General features: G+C 45.4%; 1 protein-coding gene across 4 annotated transcripts in view; it reads right to left on the reverse strand.

The window, feature by feature from the left end:
* The window catches only part of CLCN2 (chloride voltage-gated channel 2), a 123825-nt gene extending 112767 nt beyond the window's left edge, over window positions 1-11058 (reverse strand). The window contains exon 1 of one of the 4 annotated variants that reach the window (XM_083177418.1): window positions 10534-11058. In XM_083177418.1, the coding sequence (XP_083033544.1) occupies window positions 10534-10584 (51 nt within the window). In that variant the 5' untranslated portion in view covers window positions 10585-11058. The remainder of the gene's footprint in view (window positions 1-10533) is intronic. The other 3 variants (XM_083177416.1, XM_083177415.1, XM_083177417.1) reach the window with 3 other exon arrangements.
* Between the last annotated feature and the right edge of the window lie 1524 nt (window positions 11059-12582).

Below are 12582 nucleotides of genomic sequence, written 5' to 3' on the forward strand. Positions count from 1 at the left end.
AACCAATGCCACCGGGAAGGGGATTCTGATTTCACTGGAGTATGGAGATGGGTGGTAATGCCCTATTACTTTGATGCACTCTGGGTAAAATAATAAAAATAAAAAATAAATGTAAAATGTATACCTATCACATTAGGAGGTGAATATAAACCCACCGGGAGTCCATTTAAAAAAACAGGGTCTCCTCTTCTTCAAAGGGGGTGGGGGTAGAATTAATATGATCTATTGCCAATGCAGAGTGGAAGGAAATCTTAAATATGGACACATGCAGGTGCAAGAAATATCAACCGCACTTGCTACAGGGTTGATGTCCTCCTTTCAGTATTTAGATGGTAATAGTGACACGGGTCCCATTGCTGACAGGAGTATGGATCATTAGGTTGACAAGTATAAAGTCAATAGTAAATAGGTTGACCACTATGGGTTGACAGGCAGAATGTCGACACATGAAAAAAGGTCACCATGCATTAGGTACACATGGAAATAGGTTGACATGAGTTTTTTCATATATATTTTTTTTTTTAGTGTCTGCCAATATAGGTCTACATGGACATTGTATTAGTGTACCACTGCGTTCAACATGCTATGGGCACACTATCTGTGCCCACTGGGATGGTAAAGTATGAACAAGGCATTAAAAAAAATCATGTCGACCTAATACATGTCAACCTTTTTTATGTGTCGACCTTTTTTATCTGTCACCCTAGTGACCGCTTCCTGCCATTGCAGTGTCCCTGCCGGGTAAAGTGTCATGAGCAAACGGTCCCTCGCACACCCATATGACACAGCAGCAGGACAACACCGAGGAGCGGGAAGTCACCAAACCTCATCAGAGTGGTAAATAATAACGGCATATTCACTAGTATCATTGCAATACTAAACAAAATATGCCATTGATAAGAAGCATCTTTCATGTTTAGAACGGTCACAGTGTTTTCAAGTTAATTTGCCGAGGCCTGCACCCCACCACTTCAAACTGTGTGTGCATGTGCTGGGGGGAGGGGTGGTGTTTGTTATGAATACATTGTGTGTGTGTGTGTGTGTGTGTGTGTTTTCTTGGGAAATGGATAAATAAGCAATAGTCCGATAATCACATTTATAATCTATGATGGGGAGAACATAAAATGTCTTTATCTTTTTTTTGAAGGACAAACAAACATAAGATGTATTGTATTCCTCACTTTCATCTGGTAAGGCATGCCAAGGTAATAGAGGAGCAAAGGTGGTTTTTACACACTCTGTGGTGCTAAAATACTAATCATAGTACAGATAACAATTTACAGCAACAGACAGATCCCATAATAGGGGATACAACCGAATAAATACCAGACTCTAAAGGTGCACATGCGATTTGGGCTGCTTCCATGCGATTGCAGCAATCAATCGCCTGAACAGTGTCCAAATAATCAGGTCTGATGCTATGCACAGTCTGGAGCCTGCAGGTCGCGGACGTTTCAGAATTGATCTGTTGGACTTCATCCGAGTCGGGCAGGCTTGGCTGGGATTACGTGATATATCATATGCAAAAGAACCGCTTACAATATACTGCTTACGATCCTGGGGAGATGGGGGAAATCACAGGTGACTTCTTTCCTCAGAGAAGTCACCCTTATGTATGCCCATCTTACCATGGGCGGGATGTACTAAAGGGAAAATGCGATGTACCATTACCCTTCCCCCCCTTTTCCGCATGGCAGGGTATTGCCACCCTCTGGGTATTGCCACCCTCTATCGCCGCCCGCCCGCCCCCCCCCCCCCCCCCCCCCCCCCTCCTGTCCTCCTTTGATCTCCTCCTCCCCCACCCAGCAGGTGTCACAGCCGGCAGGACATCCGGCTGCAGGGGGGAGGAGGAGACGCAGGGGGACACTGACAGCCGCCGGATGTGACGGAGACCCCCACAGACCACATCACAGGTATCGTGGGGGTCTCCGTCACCGCAACCCGATGCTAGCCGCATATGTGGCAGCATCACGGCGGCTGGCAGGCGAAGGGCGGCGATGTATATTAATACATCCCGCCCTATGTGAGATGCAGATATACATTCATGAATCCACCTGCTGAATCGCTAACCTATGTGGTATAAAACAGTGTAATCCACTAAGTACAGGGGTACAATGGTGCTCTCGGCTGTAGAAATCAGATGTGTAAGAGAGCAAGAGTAGCCAAAATTATTACAATGGGCTAGATGTACTAAGCTTTGAAAAGTGAGAAAATGGAGAGTGATAAATGACCAGCCAATCAACTCCTTTCTGTCATTTTCAAATCCACCCTGTAAAGTGTCAGTCAGGAGCTGATTGGCTGGTACTTATTCACTCTCCACTTTTCAAGGCTTCGTACATCCAACACAATATATTTTAGTAGATTGATCAATGCATGCATGGACAAGGCCAAAACTATCTTTTCTCTTTGGTAGGCTCTTTCATCCAATAAATCCTCATTTCACCACTACCTGATTACTCAGATTTCTGATCACTCGTCCATAGCATAACATACACAACCACGAACATTTTCCAAACGTTATGTTCAAACTAAATATTTGCCTCAAATAGCTTTCTTGGCGTACTACTGAAGGATGGTTGCTAGCCTGCCCCTCCCCATTGCCTCTGCACGCGGCATTTCACTAGTAAGACATGTCCTACGAGGTCAGGTAACCAGTAATCAGGACCACACATTTGAATTTTTTCAAATTATAAATCAACTAGTACAGTATGAAGAATAACAGGTACTAATAACCAAATTAAACATATACTACAAAAGTATTGGATAGTCATTCATAGAAACAAAATATAGACAAAACCCGATCGAGTAAACCATCTACAGCAGGGCTGGCCAAACCGGTCCTCGAGATCTACCAACGGTCCACGTTTTCCAAATCACCCTGCTGGTACCTAGCTGTAGTCATTACTAACTGTCACATTTCAAACCTGCTGCATTCATTCCTACTATAGATCCACAGGTTGCCTGGAAAACATGCACTGTTGGTAGATCTTGAGGACAGGTTTGGCCACCCCTGATCTACAGTATGGGTCATTGGGTCGACTCAATTTAGGTCCCCATGCATTGAGTCAACCATTGACGGTCGAAAGGCCTTAGGTCGACACAAGTATTAGGTAGACAATGGCAAGCTCAACAGCCAAAAAGTCTACATCAGTTTTTCACTTTTTTTGTCCCAAATATCGACATGGATACTGTCGAAGTGTAGCGCTGCACTCACCATGCTTCGGGCACAGTGCCTCGCTGCACTCAGCATACTGTTCTATTCTCCCTCCATGCCCTAATGCACAGTAAATCATGAAATACCACCTGTAGGCACATAAGTGAAAAATGCATGTGGACAGGAAGGCCCTGGGTGGCTCGGTGACTGGCTGGGCATACACTGCTGCGCAAAATCACAGTAGAGTATGTCCAGTTTATGTCTTGATATGCTTGCATGCTTTTAGTACAGTTCAACAGGGACTAATGTCATAAAAAAACTGAAAAATATAAGATCATCATTATACTGTAGTATATAATAATCCCACTTTTCTTACATGTTTGTCAACCCCTTGCCAGCTTCCCAGTTGCACTGAATGGAAGTTTACAAGGGAAGAAGCATTGACAACAAGCTGAACGGTTTGAAAGCAGCTGAGCGATAAGGTTACAGAGACCATATTATCTGAACTTGTGGAGGTTATATCACAGTAGGAGTTGTGATAGGACACTGGATTATGAAAGAACGCTATCAACAAGAACTAATGATTAGATTTATGAACTAGTGAATAATTAGCTGAAGCCAATTATTCAACCAAATAATTATGTATACGCATGAACAGAAACTTTGTAACTATAAATTTTCTTAAAAGACACTTACATTTAAAAAAATTGCACTAGTCTAGGTATATACACTTTGATTTTATGATGATATTTTAGGGGGGGGGGGGAAACATTTAAAAAAATTGCACTAGTCTAGGTATATACACTTTGATTTTATGATGATATTTTAGGGGGGGGGGAAACATTTAAAAAAATTGCACTAGTCTAGGTATATACACTTTGATTTTATGATGATATTTTAGGGGGGGGGGGGAAAACAAGAGTCACATATCTAGGTCTTCAATTTAGAGATGTGCAGGTTCTGATTTATTCTGATTTCAAAGCAGGATCTTATTAGTTATCCCAAATCACATGACAGTTGTTGACAGTTGATAGCCAATAAGATCCTACTTTGAAATCAGAACCTGCACATCTCTACTTCAATTTATTGTTGTAAATAATGTGTCAGAAAAAAAAATGGCTCCCAACCATCCTCTTTTTGCATAACTACCCAATAATGCCAGCTTTACCACATATTATCATGCACATCCGCTTTGCATACACAAGGACTAGGGATGATTTAGGTCAATGGTTTATTGACGATATAGAATAGTTTTGCCATCGAGGGGGCTAACAGATGGTTTCTCTCCTTCGACAGCACAGCATAAACAAATAGAATCCCCCAACCCCCCCCCCAAAAAAAGAAGGAACATAGCTCCACCCACAACACCCATAAAGTCCCGCCCCAAGCTGATTGGCCCACCACTTAGTCAAAGAAAATGAATGACCATCGATGGTCATACATTGCATAGTAAGTCCACTATCGCCATCGATGTTAACCACTAAGGGCCATGAATCAATGTTTGTAAGTTAAGAGCAAAAAAAAAAAGCAACTGGGCAAAACTAAGTTGCACTGTAGGTGGCATGCAGAGAGAGTTAAAGTGCCCATACACGGTGCAAGGGTGCTGTGCGATGCAATGCGTGCTCCAGCGGGCATCCCATCACACAGCATAAAGTCTGTGCAGCCCGTGCTTTTTGAACTAGGTCCCGATCACATCACATGCAAATCGCATGCGATGTGATGCATTCTAGTTCAAAACGCATGGGAATATTGTACAGTCCTTAGATTTGGGTGGGATGTGTTCAAACAGAAATCTAAATTGTAGTATACAGTATATACACACAGCAAGTCCACTGCATTTTGTGGCGAGACCTGTCATTTTCATGGCCACACTTGCCGTTTCCACCTCACCGACAGGAACCAGCGAGTGAAGGGAATGGTGTTGAATACTACCAGCTCTGCTCGCCGTCATGGCATTGAATACCCCTCATGGAGGTGTTGCACATACTAGCTGGTATAAATGGCAAGGAGTAATGCACAGTATACAAAGGAAACTTCCTAGTGTGCAATACATAATGATTAGAAAAGAGACAACTACTTCTAGCAAGGTCTTCTGTCGAGTGCAGCTAGCAACTGGGAACCATGTTATACAAAAGAGTCTACATTGTTACAGATATGCATTATTTATAAGCCTGCCTACGTTATGACTAATGTGAAATAACCCACACATTCTCCCCAAGTATTTATAAACCTAAAGTTTGGACTAAATCCATTTCATTGCTGAACACATAAGAAACACATAAGTCTCAACAGTTACAGTATGCTGCAGATATACACACAAAACATATGAAGCATCACAACTATGACACAGATTCAGATGGAAAGCAGCTTTAACATGGAAAATCAACTTGTTCTTGAGGTAAAACCGTGCTTCTAGGAAAGATGAGGGGAAAACACCCCAAAGTGTGGGGGAAATGGCTTGAAAGCCTTTATGGTTTGCATTTGGAAACCAAAAACTTCAATTAGTAAAACGAAGAGGTGATATAGCTTGGGGCTGATGTACATTTGGACACAGGTGCCTGATTCAGTAAGGGTTGTAGTTTTGCAAGGATTCGCAAATTCACAACCCGTGGCTGCCACACATGCCTGGTTCCTCCTGCGATGCAAATGCAAAATGTGAGTTTGCACTGCTGGAGTGCGAGTGCTTCGCTGATAGCCCCCTGGCTGCGCAGCCAGACGCAGTCTGGCCATTTTTTTTGTTTGGAGCCAGCATCTCAGTTCCTGCGCAACAATGGCATTACCCAGATGGTCCATGTGTGACCACCGCTAGGTATTTTGTACGCAGTTACATGGCCTCAAGTGGGCGACAATACATTTCCAGGTGGCTACAACATTCACATATTGTTGCTGCATATGGGAACACAGATGTGAACGCATTAGTGTACATGTCCGAATTAGGCCCCACATTTCCCCTAGAATAGATTAGCAGTATATACACCAGGTTAACATAGAACAGTATTTACTATGGTGCCATCCTCATGACTGCCAACCAGATTTTCATTCTCTTCCGACTCTCAGCTTTAATCTCTCTACTTTGAGAATTTCATAGTCTGTTCTACTGACTACTCTTCCCACCCTCTCCTGGTCCCCATGTGGAATAATCCAAGTTTTCCTCCAGTATTAGACCACAGAGTCTTCCAACTCCACTAATATTATCCTATTCCCATTAGACCTTGCACCCTTAAGCCAGGAAAACACTTCCCAACGGCTGGCGATCCGATAAATCTCCTGCATAAACACTATGTGATTATCGGTTTATCGTTTTGGTAATTAGCTTGTGCGTTCCCAACTACTGTATGCTAGTCTTCATCTCCGCTTTTACCTCGCACATCGCATTTTTTAACAATATTTACAACTCCGTCATTTTTACCAGTCGGTTCTAGCTCCTTCTGCAGTCACCTGCAACACTCTTATGGAATCACGGTGTCATCATTAATCTTCCAAGGGCCTAATTTTAATGATTAATCTACTATTATTAGTTCACAAGCAACCCCTAAACGAAATGTAGGTGAGACTTTGGAACCCGGGAGTGATTCAACATTAGAATAAAAATAGTAAAATCTTGCTATTTCCATCAACATTAAACAAAATTCCTTTAAGCTTTATGATCGCTGGCACTTGGGGCCAGATGCACTGAGCTTTAAGAAGTGGAGAGTGATAAATTGTCAGTCTACCAGCTCCTAACTGCCATTGTTCAAACCCAGCATGTAACATTGCAATTAGGAGCTGATTGGCTGGCCCTGTGTCCCCTTGCGACTTGCCTCTATTTAGTCTTTCCAATTCTGATTTTTGATGGCGCTAATGTGGCCAAGCACATTTGGTGTTCTGTCCACAAACCCAAAGCTATTGGTATAAATTACATGACCTTCTTTCAACAGTTTTCTGCTATTCATGTACCATGCTACGCTTTGTATTCTTGACTGCCCTATCCACGTCTCACATCCAACACTGATTAAGCATAATCCCTATAAACTAATCTCTCCTCCTACTCTATCACCTACTACAAATGCTATCTGTCCCACATACTGGATGGAGCGTATAACCTCTACGTTTCAAGACAACCCAAGGCACTTTCTGAATGGTTTCAAGCAAGGGCGTAACTACCATAGGTGCAGGGGATGCAGCTGCTATGGGGCCCAGAGCTAAGAGGGGCCCACTTTACCTGTCAAAGTATCATATGCTGTATACATTTTTCAGCATTAGGTAATAAATAGGGGCCCTTAAAATGTTTTGCTATGGGGCCCTCATGTATCTAGTTACGCCACTGGTTTCAAGCCCTGGACCAGTGCATATACCTGGTTAGCAACATTTTCAGACAGAACTCCCATTAGCTATTCTCTAATCTCCCCTACTACACCAACGCTTACAGACTACAGAGACTGGCCTCTCCTTTCCCTATGTACTTCTTTAGTATTCCTGGTATATTAGCTACCTCCAAATTACAAACAATAGTGTCCGTGACATGCTATTGTTCGTCTATTTCTGCACAAGCTCTTTTGCTACTGTATATTTATTGACTGTGTTTTGTTCTTTCACATTTCTCTATAGACGTTATAACCACAAAATGTTCAATAAAGGGATTCAAAAAGTTTTTTTAGTTTTTGTTACTGGTTTACGCCAGAAGATTATGCTTATGTGTATTAGCAAAGTTATAATGCACATTTTGTATCCCATAAAGGTGCAAAACATAATAGAGCTAATGCTGGCCACACATTAGACCAACTTTTCTCCAACCATCGATCCAACTAGTTGCTTAGATGGAATAAAAATTATGGTACTGGATGGGAGCAAACGACAATCAGAAACGTGCTCACAAACCCAGGAAAATTGACAAAAACATTCATAAGGTACGTACACACGGGGCAATATGATCGCTGGCAATATATTGCTAGCAATATATTGCTCAGCAATCATATTGCCCCGTGTCCCGCTTTCATCTGCGACCAGAGATGGTCGCAGATGAAAATTTAAACACTGCTGGGTGAAGAGGCAAGGGATGTCGCTGGTCGGAGGAGCATGTTCCTCCGACCAGTGACCATTCAGGTGCTGAAAACGGGAGCGCGCACCCGGCGATTTATCGCTGGTGCACACTCCAATCACTGGCAATATGGTCGCTCAGCGACCATATTCCCAGCTATTTCAGCCCCTATCGCCCCCGTGTGTACACAGCAATACAGTCAAATTGTTTAAATCAAACAGGTTGAACAACAGTACATTGTCCGAGCAACAGTTTTTGTCCTTTTCCAGATTTTGGGAGCAAATTTCTTAAGTAAATATTACATTTGCTCCTATTTAGTACCATATTTTTATTCCATCCAAGCAACTAGTTGGGTGGTCAGAGGAAAGTTGGTCTGATGAGTGGCCAGCATAATTCCGTGTTCTCACTGCGAGTGAGAAATATATGGCTTTTACCCGGCATTAAAATGCCATGGACTGCATCCCCTGTTCTCACTGCAAGGCAAATTCCTGAGTGAAGACATGCTAGACCCGGGAATTTGCCTGCAGTGAGAATGGGGTTTAAGTAACCCCCTCTGTATGGATTTACTGCTCATCTGTTTCTAGTGGGACAGTTGTATCCTGCACCAGGTGGCATTTGGGGATATATGTACCATGCAATATTGTACGATTGCTGCTGTGCAGTATGCAAATTTTGTTTTTAGGTTAGGGAAATGGGGCGAGAGACAGCCCAGCATTTTTGTGCAGGTGCCATGTCAACATTTGTTCCAATTCCCCAACCTTAAATGCTGGGAGACAGGGTAACTACAAGATAAAAGTTATGGAGCCCATAGACGCTCCGTTTTAGCCGGTTTTGTACTATGCGATGCGCGCTCCCGCGCATCACATAGTACGGTACAAAAAGTATGTGCTGCACATACTTTTTGTACTAGGTACACATCGTATCGGATCACAGTGCATGCACAAAGCATGCACAAGGCATGCGATCCGATACGAGGGGTACTTTAAAAGTACAAAACGGACTGGCAAAACGGACCGTGTATGGGGGGCTTTATAGTTAAAATCAATGAAATACATCAATGCTTTGTTAACCCTTAAAAAAAATATTTGGACCATATGCAAAGAGACAACAACAGTCACACTAATAATTGTAATAGTATCAGTAGGAGTAATCCGATGTATTCAGGTGAATCTGCTGGTCTTCATCTCCGCTTAATTACACCAGTGGTTGCATCTTTGTTGTACACTACACGCATCGCATCACCTATGCCTGCAAGTACCTCCCTCCCACATTCAGCCTAAGTGCGCAGAGGTGTAAATGCAAAGTACAACCGACCCTACATACAGAAGGGGAAATGAGACTCACAAAAATATATATATATATTCTAAAGGTGCCCATAGACGCTGCGAGTATCGCATGCGTTTTGAACTTTTAAAGTACAAAACGCATTGCATGTGCAATAATCGCACCATGTACCTGCGGGGATGCGATGCGAGTCCCCGTGGGTACATTGTATCCGAGGGGATGCGGAAAACTAAGCAAATAGCTTAGTGGGCGCCCAACTAACATAAGTACCCCCCCAAAAAAGGCTGAAATCACAGCGCAACGCACCCGCAAAGTACATCGCATCCACTTCAAGTGCCAAAAACGCATGCCAGCTTGAAGTACAAAACACACAGCACACAAAATCGGCGCATGTATGGGCACCTTAAGGTACATAAGCACTAAATTGAGCAAGGGAAATGCACACACCAGTAGTTTTTTTTTTCTTAAATGAGTATATAAATATCAGATACAATGACATCTCCCTCTCTTTATAAAAACACACTCACTTATATGTGTCTATATTATAAATGATAACATTGTCTATCAATCTGACATAGGTGACAGCCTGTTGGAACAAAGTCCTGTTACCACATGGATTGGACACTTCCCCTTGATCTTATGGGACACAGGGTAGATACACTCCATTGCAGCTATGCAAGTAGTGGAGTGGCAGGCAGCGTTGCGGCGATGGTGCTATATAAGAGAATGCTGCGAGCTGAGAATTGCACAGGGCCGAATTGCGGTGGGTTCGGTATTGCGTTAGGGGGCAGCATGTAGCGGTCAGAGGCAGGTAAAGGCGCAGGTTCGGTACAGGAACGCTGCCGCACAGCTACAGAAGTATGGAGCAGAATCACTAATAACCGAGAAGTCAGCAGGGCTTAATGCAGGGTCGGGAGCAGGGGGAGGGGTGTACGGCAACAAGATCTGGCTATGCAAAATAATGGTTTAAACCAAAAAAAGAAGCGGGGAGAGGGACGGGGTATAATGAATCAGGGGGCATGTGGGCTGCATACAGTACAGAAGTAATGGCATGCTCCGCTGCAGACACGGCACTCACCAGGGTTTGCTCATATTTAAGCGCTCTGGGCTGCACCCCGTTGCCTGACATGACTGCTGTCTCCCCGCCGCCTGCAGTGTCCCGGGATGTCTCGCAGCAGCAGCCACAGGCTGGCGGTCTCTCTATCTCTGTCTGTTTCTCATTCAGGACAAGTCTCTCTACTCTCCCACGTCTCCCTGTTTACCCCTCCTCTCTACTTCTCACCCTCCCCTTGTTCACACCCTTTCCCCGCCTGCTCTCCCTGCCCTGCTGGCCTGGGCTGTGGATTAGGCGAAAGCTGGAACCGGACCGCCGGACCAGACCAAGAGCACTCAGCGACCTCTGCTGCCGCTGACTGTGGGGGGGGGTTGACTTGCGCTAGAAGTACCACTTTGCGGAGCTGCTATGCGCGCTCCCGGCCGTCTGGGGGCGTGTTCCGGCCGTCCGGGGGCGTGTCTGCGGAGGGTGGGGATTGCCTGCTGCAGCGGCAGGCGACAATTAGCTGAGGCCAGACAGGGAGGGAAGGAGAGACCATACACTGCTCTTTCCTCGGCTGGTGCAGCTGCTACAGTGCTGCTGCTCCTGCTCTTGCTCCCGGACAGACCTGAGAGCGGCTGCTCCGTGCAGGCAGACAGGTCACATACCCCTTTCACACAAGTAAATGCAGGGACTTACCGGAATACAGTCCAGGGATCAAGCAGGGACGTTCCCTGGTTGGCCCCTTTAATACCCCTTTCACACCAGCCTAAATTCCCGGGTTGAGTGCGGGAACAACCCGGTACTACCGCTGGTGTGAAAGGTACCCGGGACAAATTACCGGGCTAATTTGCCGACAATCCAACCCTGCTAGGTAGCAGGGTTGTTCCCGGGTTCAACCCGGGCACCTGGCTGGTGTGAATGGGGTAGGGTATACTTATCCGGGTTGCCGGTCCTCGGTGTCCTGTCCGGCCGGGAATCCACACAGGCGCCGGGCGCAAATGACGGGACAGGCGGTGGATGATGATGACGCAGCACCTGCGGCAGTGACGGCGCCGGAGAGCTGCATCATCTGCATCCGCTGCCTGTCCCGTCATTTGCGCCGCCGCCTGTGTGGATCCCCGGCCTGCGCAGAGTAGTAGCAACCAGGGTGAGTATTCTTACCACCTCCGCCGGCATCCTGCCCGACGCCATCCCGCCGACTACCCGCCTCCTCCCCACCTCCTGACGGTCTCCTTCCCGCCCCCTTCACACACCAGAAAATGCAGGGACTTTTCTGGTGTGAAAGGGTCCCAACCCGGGAATGTCCCTGCTTGTCCCGGGAATGTAATTCCCAGGTTTGTCCCTGCATTTCTGGTGTGAAAGAGGTATAACACCAGCCTAGTCCCTGCATTTTCTGTTTTGAGCGGGAAACGACAGCGCTGAGAGGGTGTCTATTTGCAGCAGCGGGTCTGGGCAGCGGAGTCCAGGCAGCGGGGTATCCAGGCAACAGCGGCTGGGATCTTGTAGCACTATTTGCCGGGTGGCAGGTGGGAAGTGCTACTGAATTTGAAAACATATTGAAGAGAATTGTCGGACGCTCTCAGCCAATCAGCGTCCAGCCAGTCTTCTCAATATGTTTTCAAATTTAGCAGCACTTCCCTCCCTGCCACCCGGCAAATAGTGCTACAAGATCCCAGCCGCTGTTGCCTGGATACCCCGCTGCCCACCACCCAGGTCAGTAATTTTCACACCAGCCAGTAACCCGGGCCGGTTGCAGGAGCAACTCTAGCATGGTTGAAATCCCTGCAAATTTCCCAGCAATTCGGCCTGGGAACCTTTTACACCAGTGCTAATCGCGGTGGGCCAACACAGGAATTTTGGCTGGTGTAAAAGGGGTATAAGCTGCTGGAGCGGTTGATATAATATTGTGAAACACTTGCTTTTCTGCATAATGGGGAGGGTTCCAGGGGGGCAGATATAAAAAAAAGTGTCTCATTACATACTGTATTGTATGGTCAATAATACCCCTTTCACATCGCACTTTTAAAACGGTAAATTGCCGCTTTTTTCCCTTTTTAAAACGTTTAAGCCTGCACTGTGAATGCACCACAG

This window comes from Crinia signifera, chromosome 3, assembly GCF_055691185.1.
Source record: "Crinia signifera chromosome 3, ASM5569118v1, whole genome shotgun sequence".
NCBI classification, from domain to species: Eukaryota; Metazoa; Chordata; class Amphibia; order Anura; family Myobatrachidae; genus Crinia; species Crinia signifera.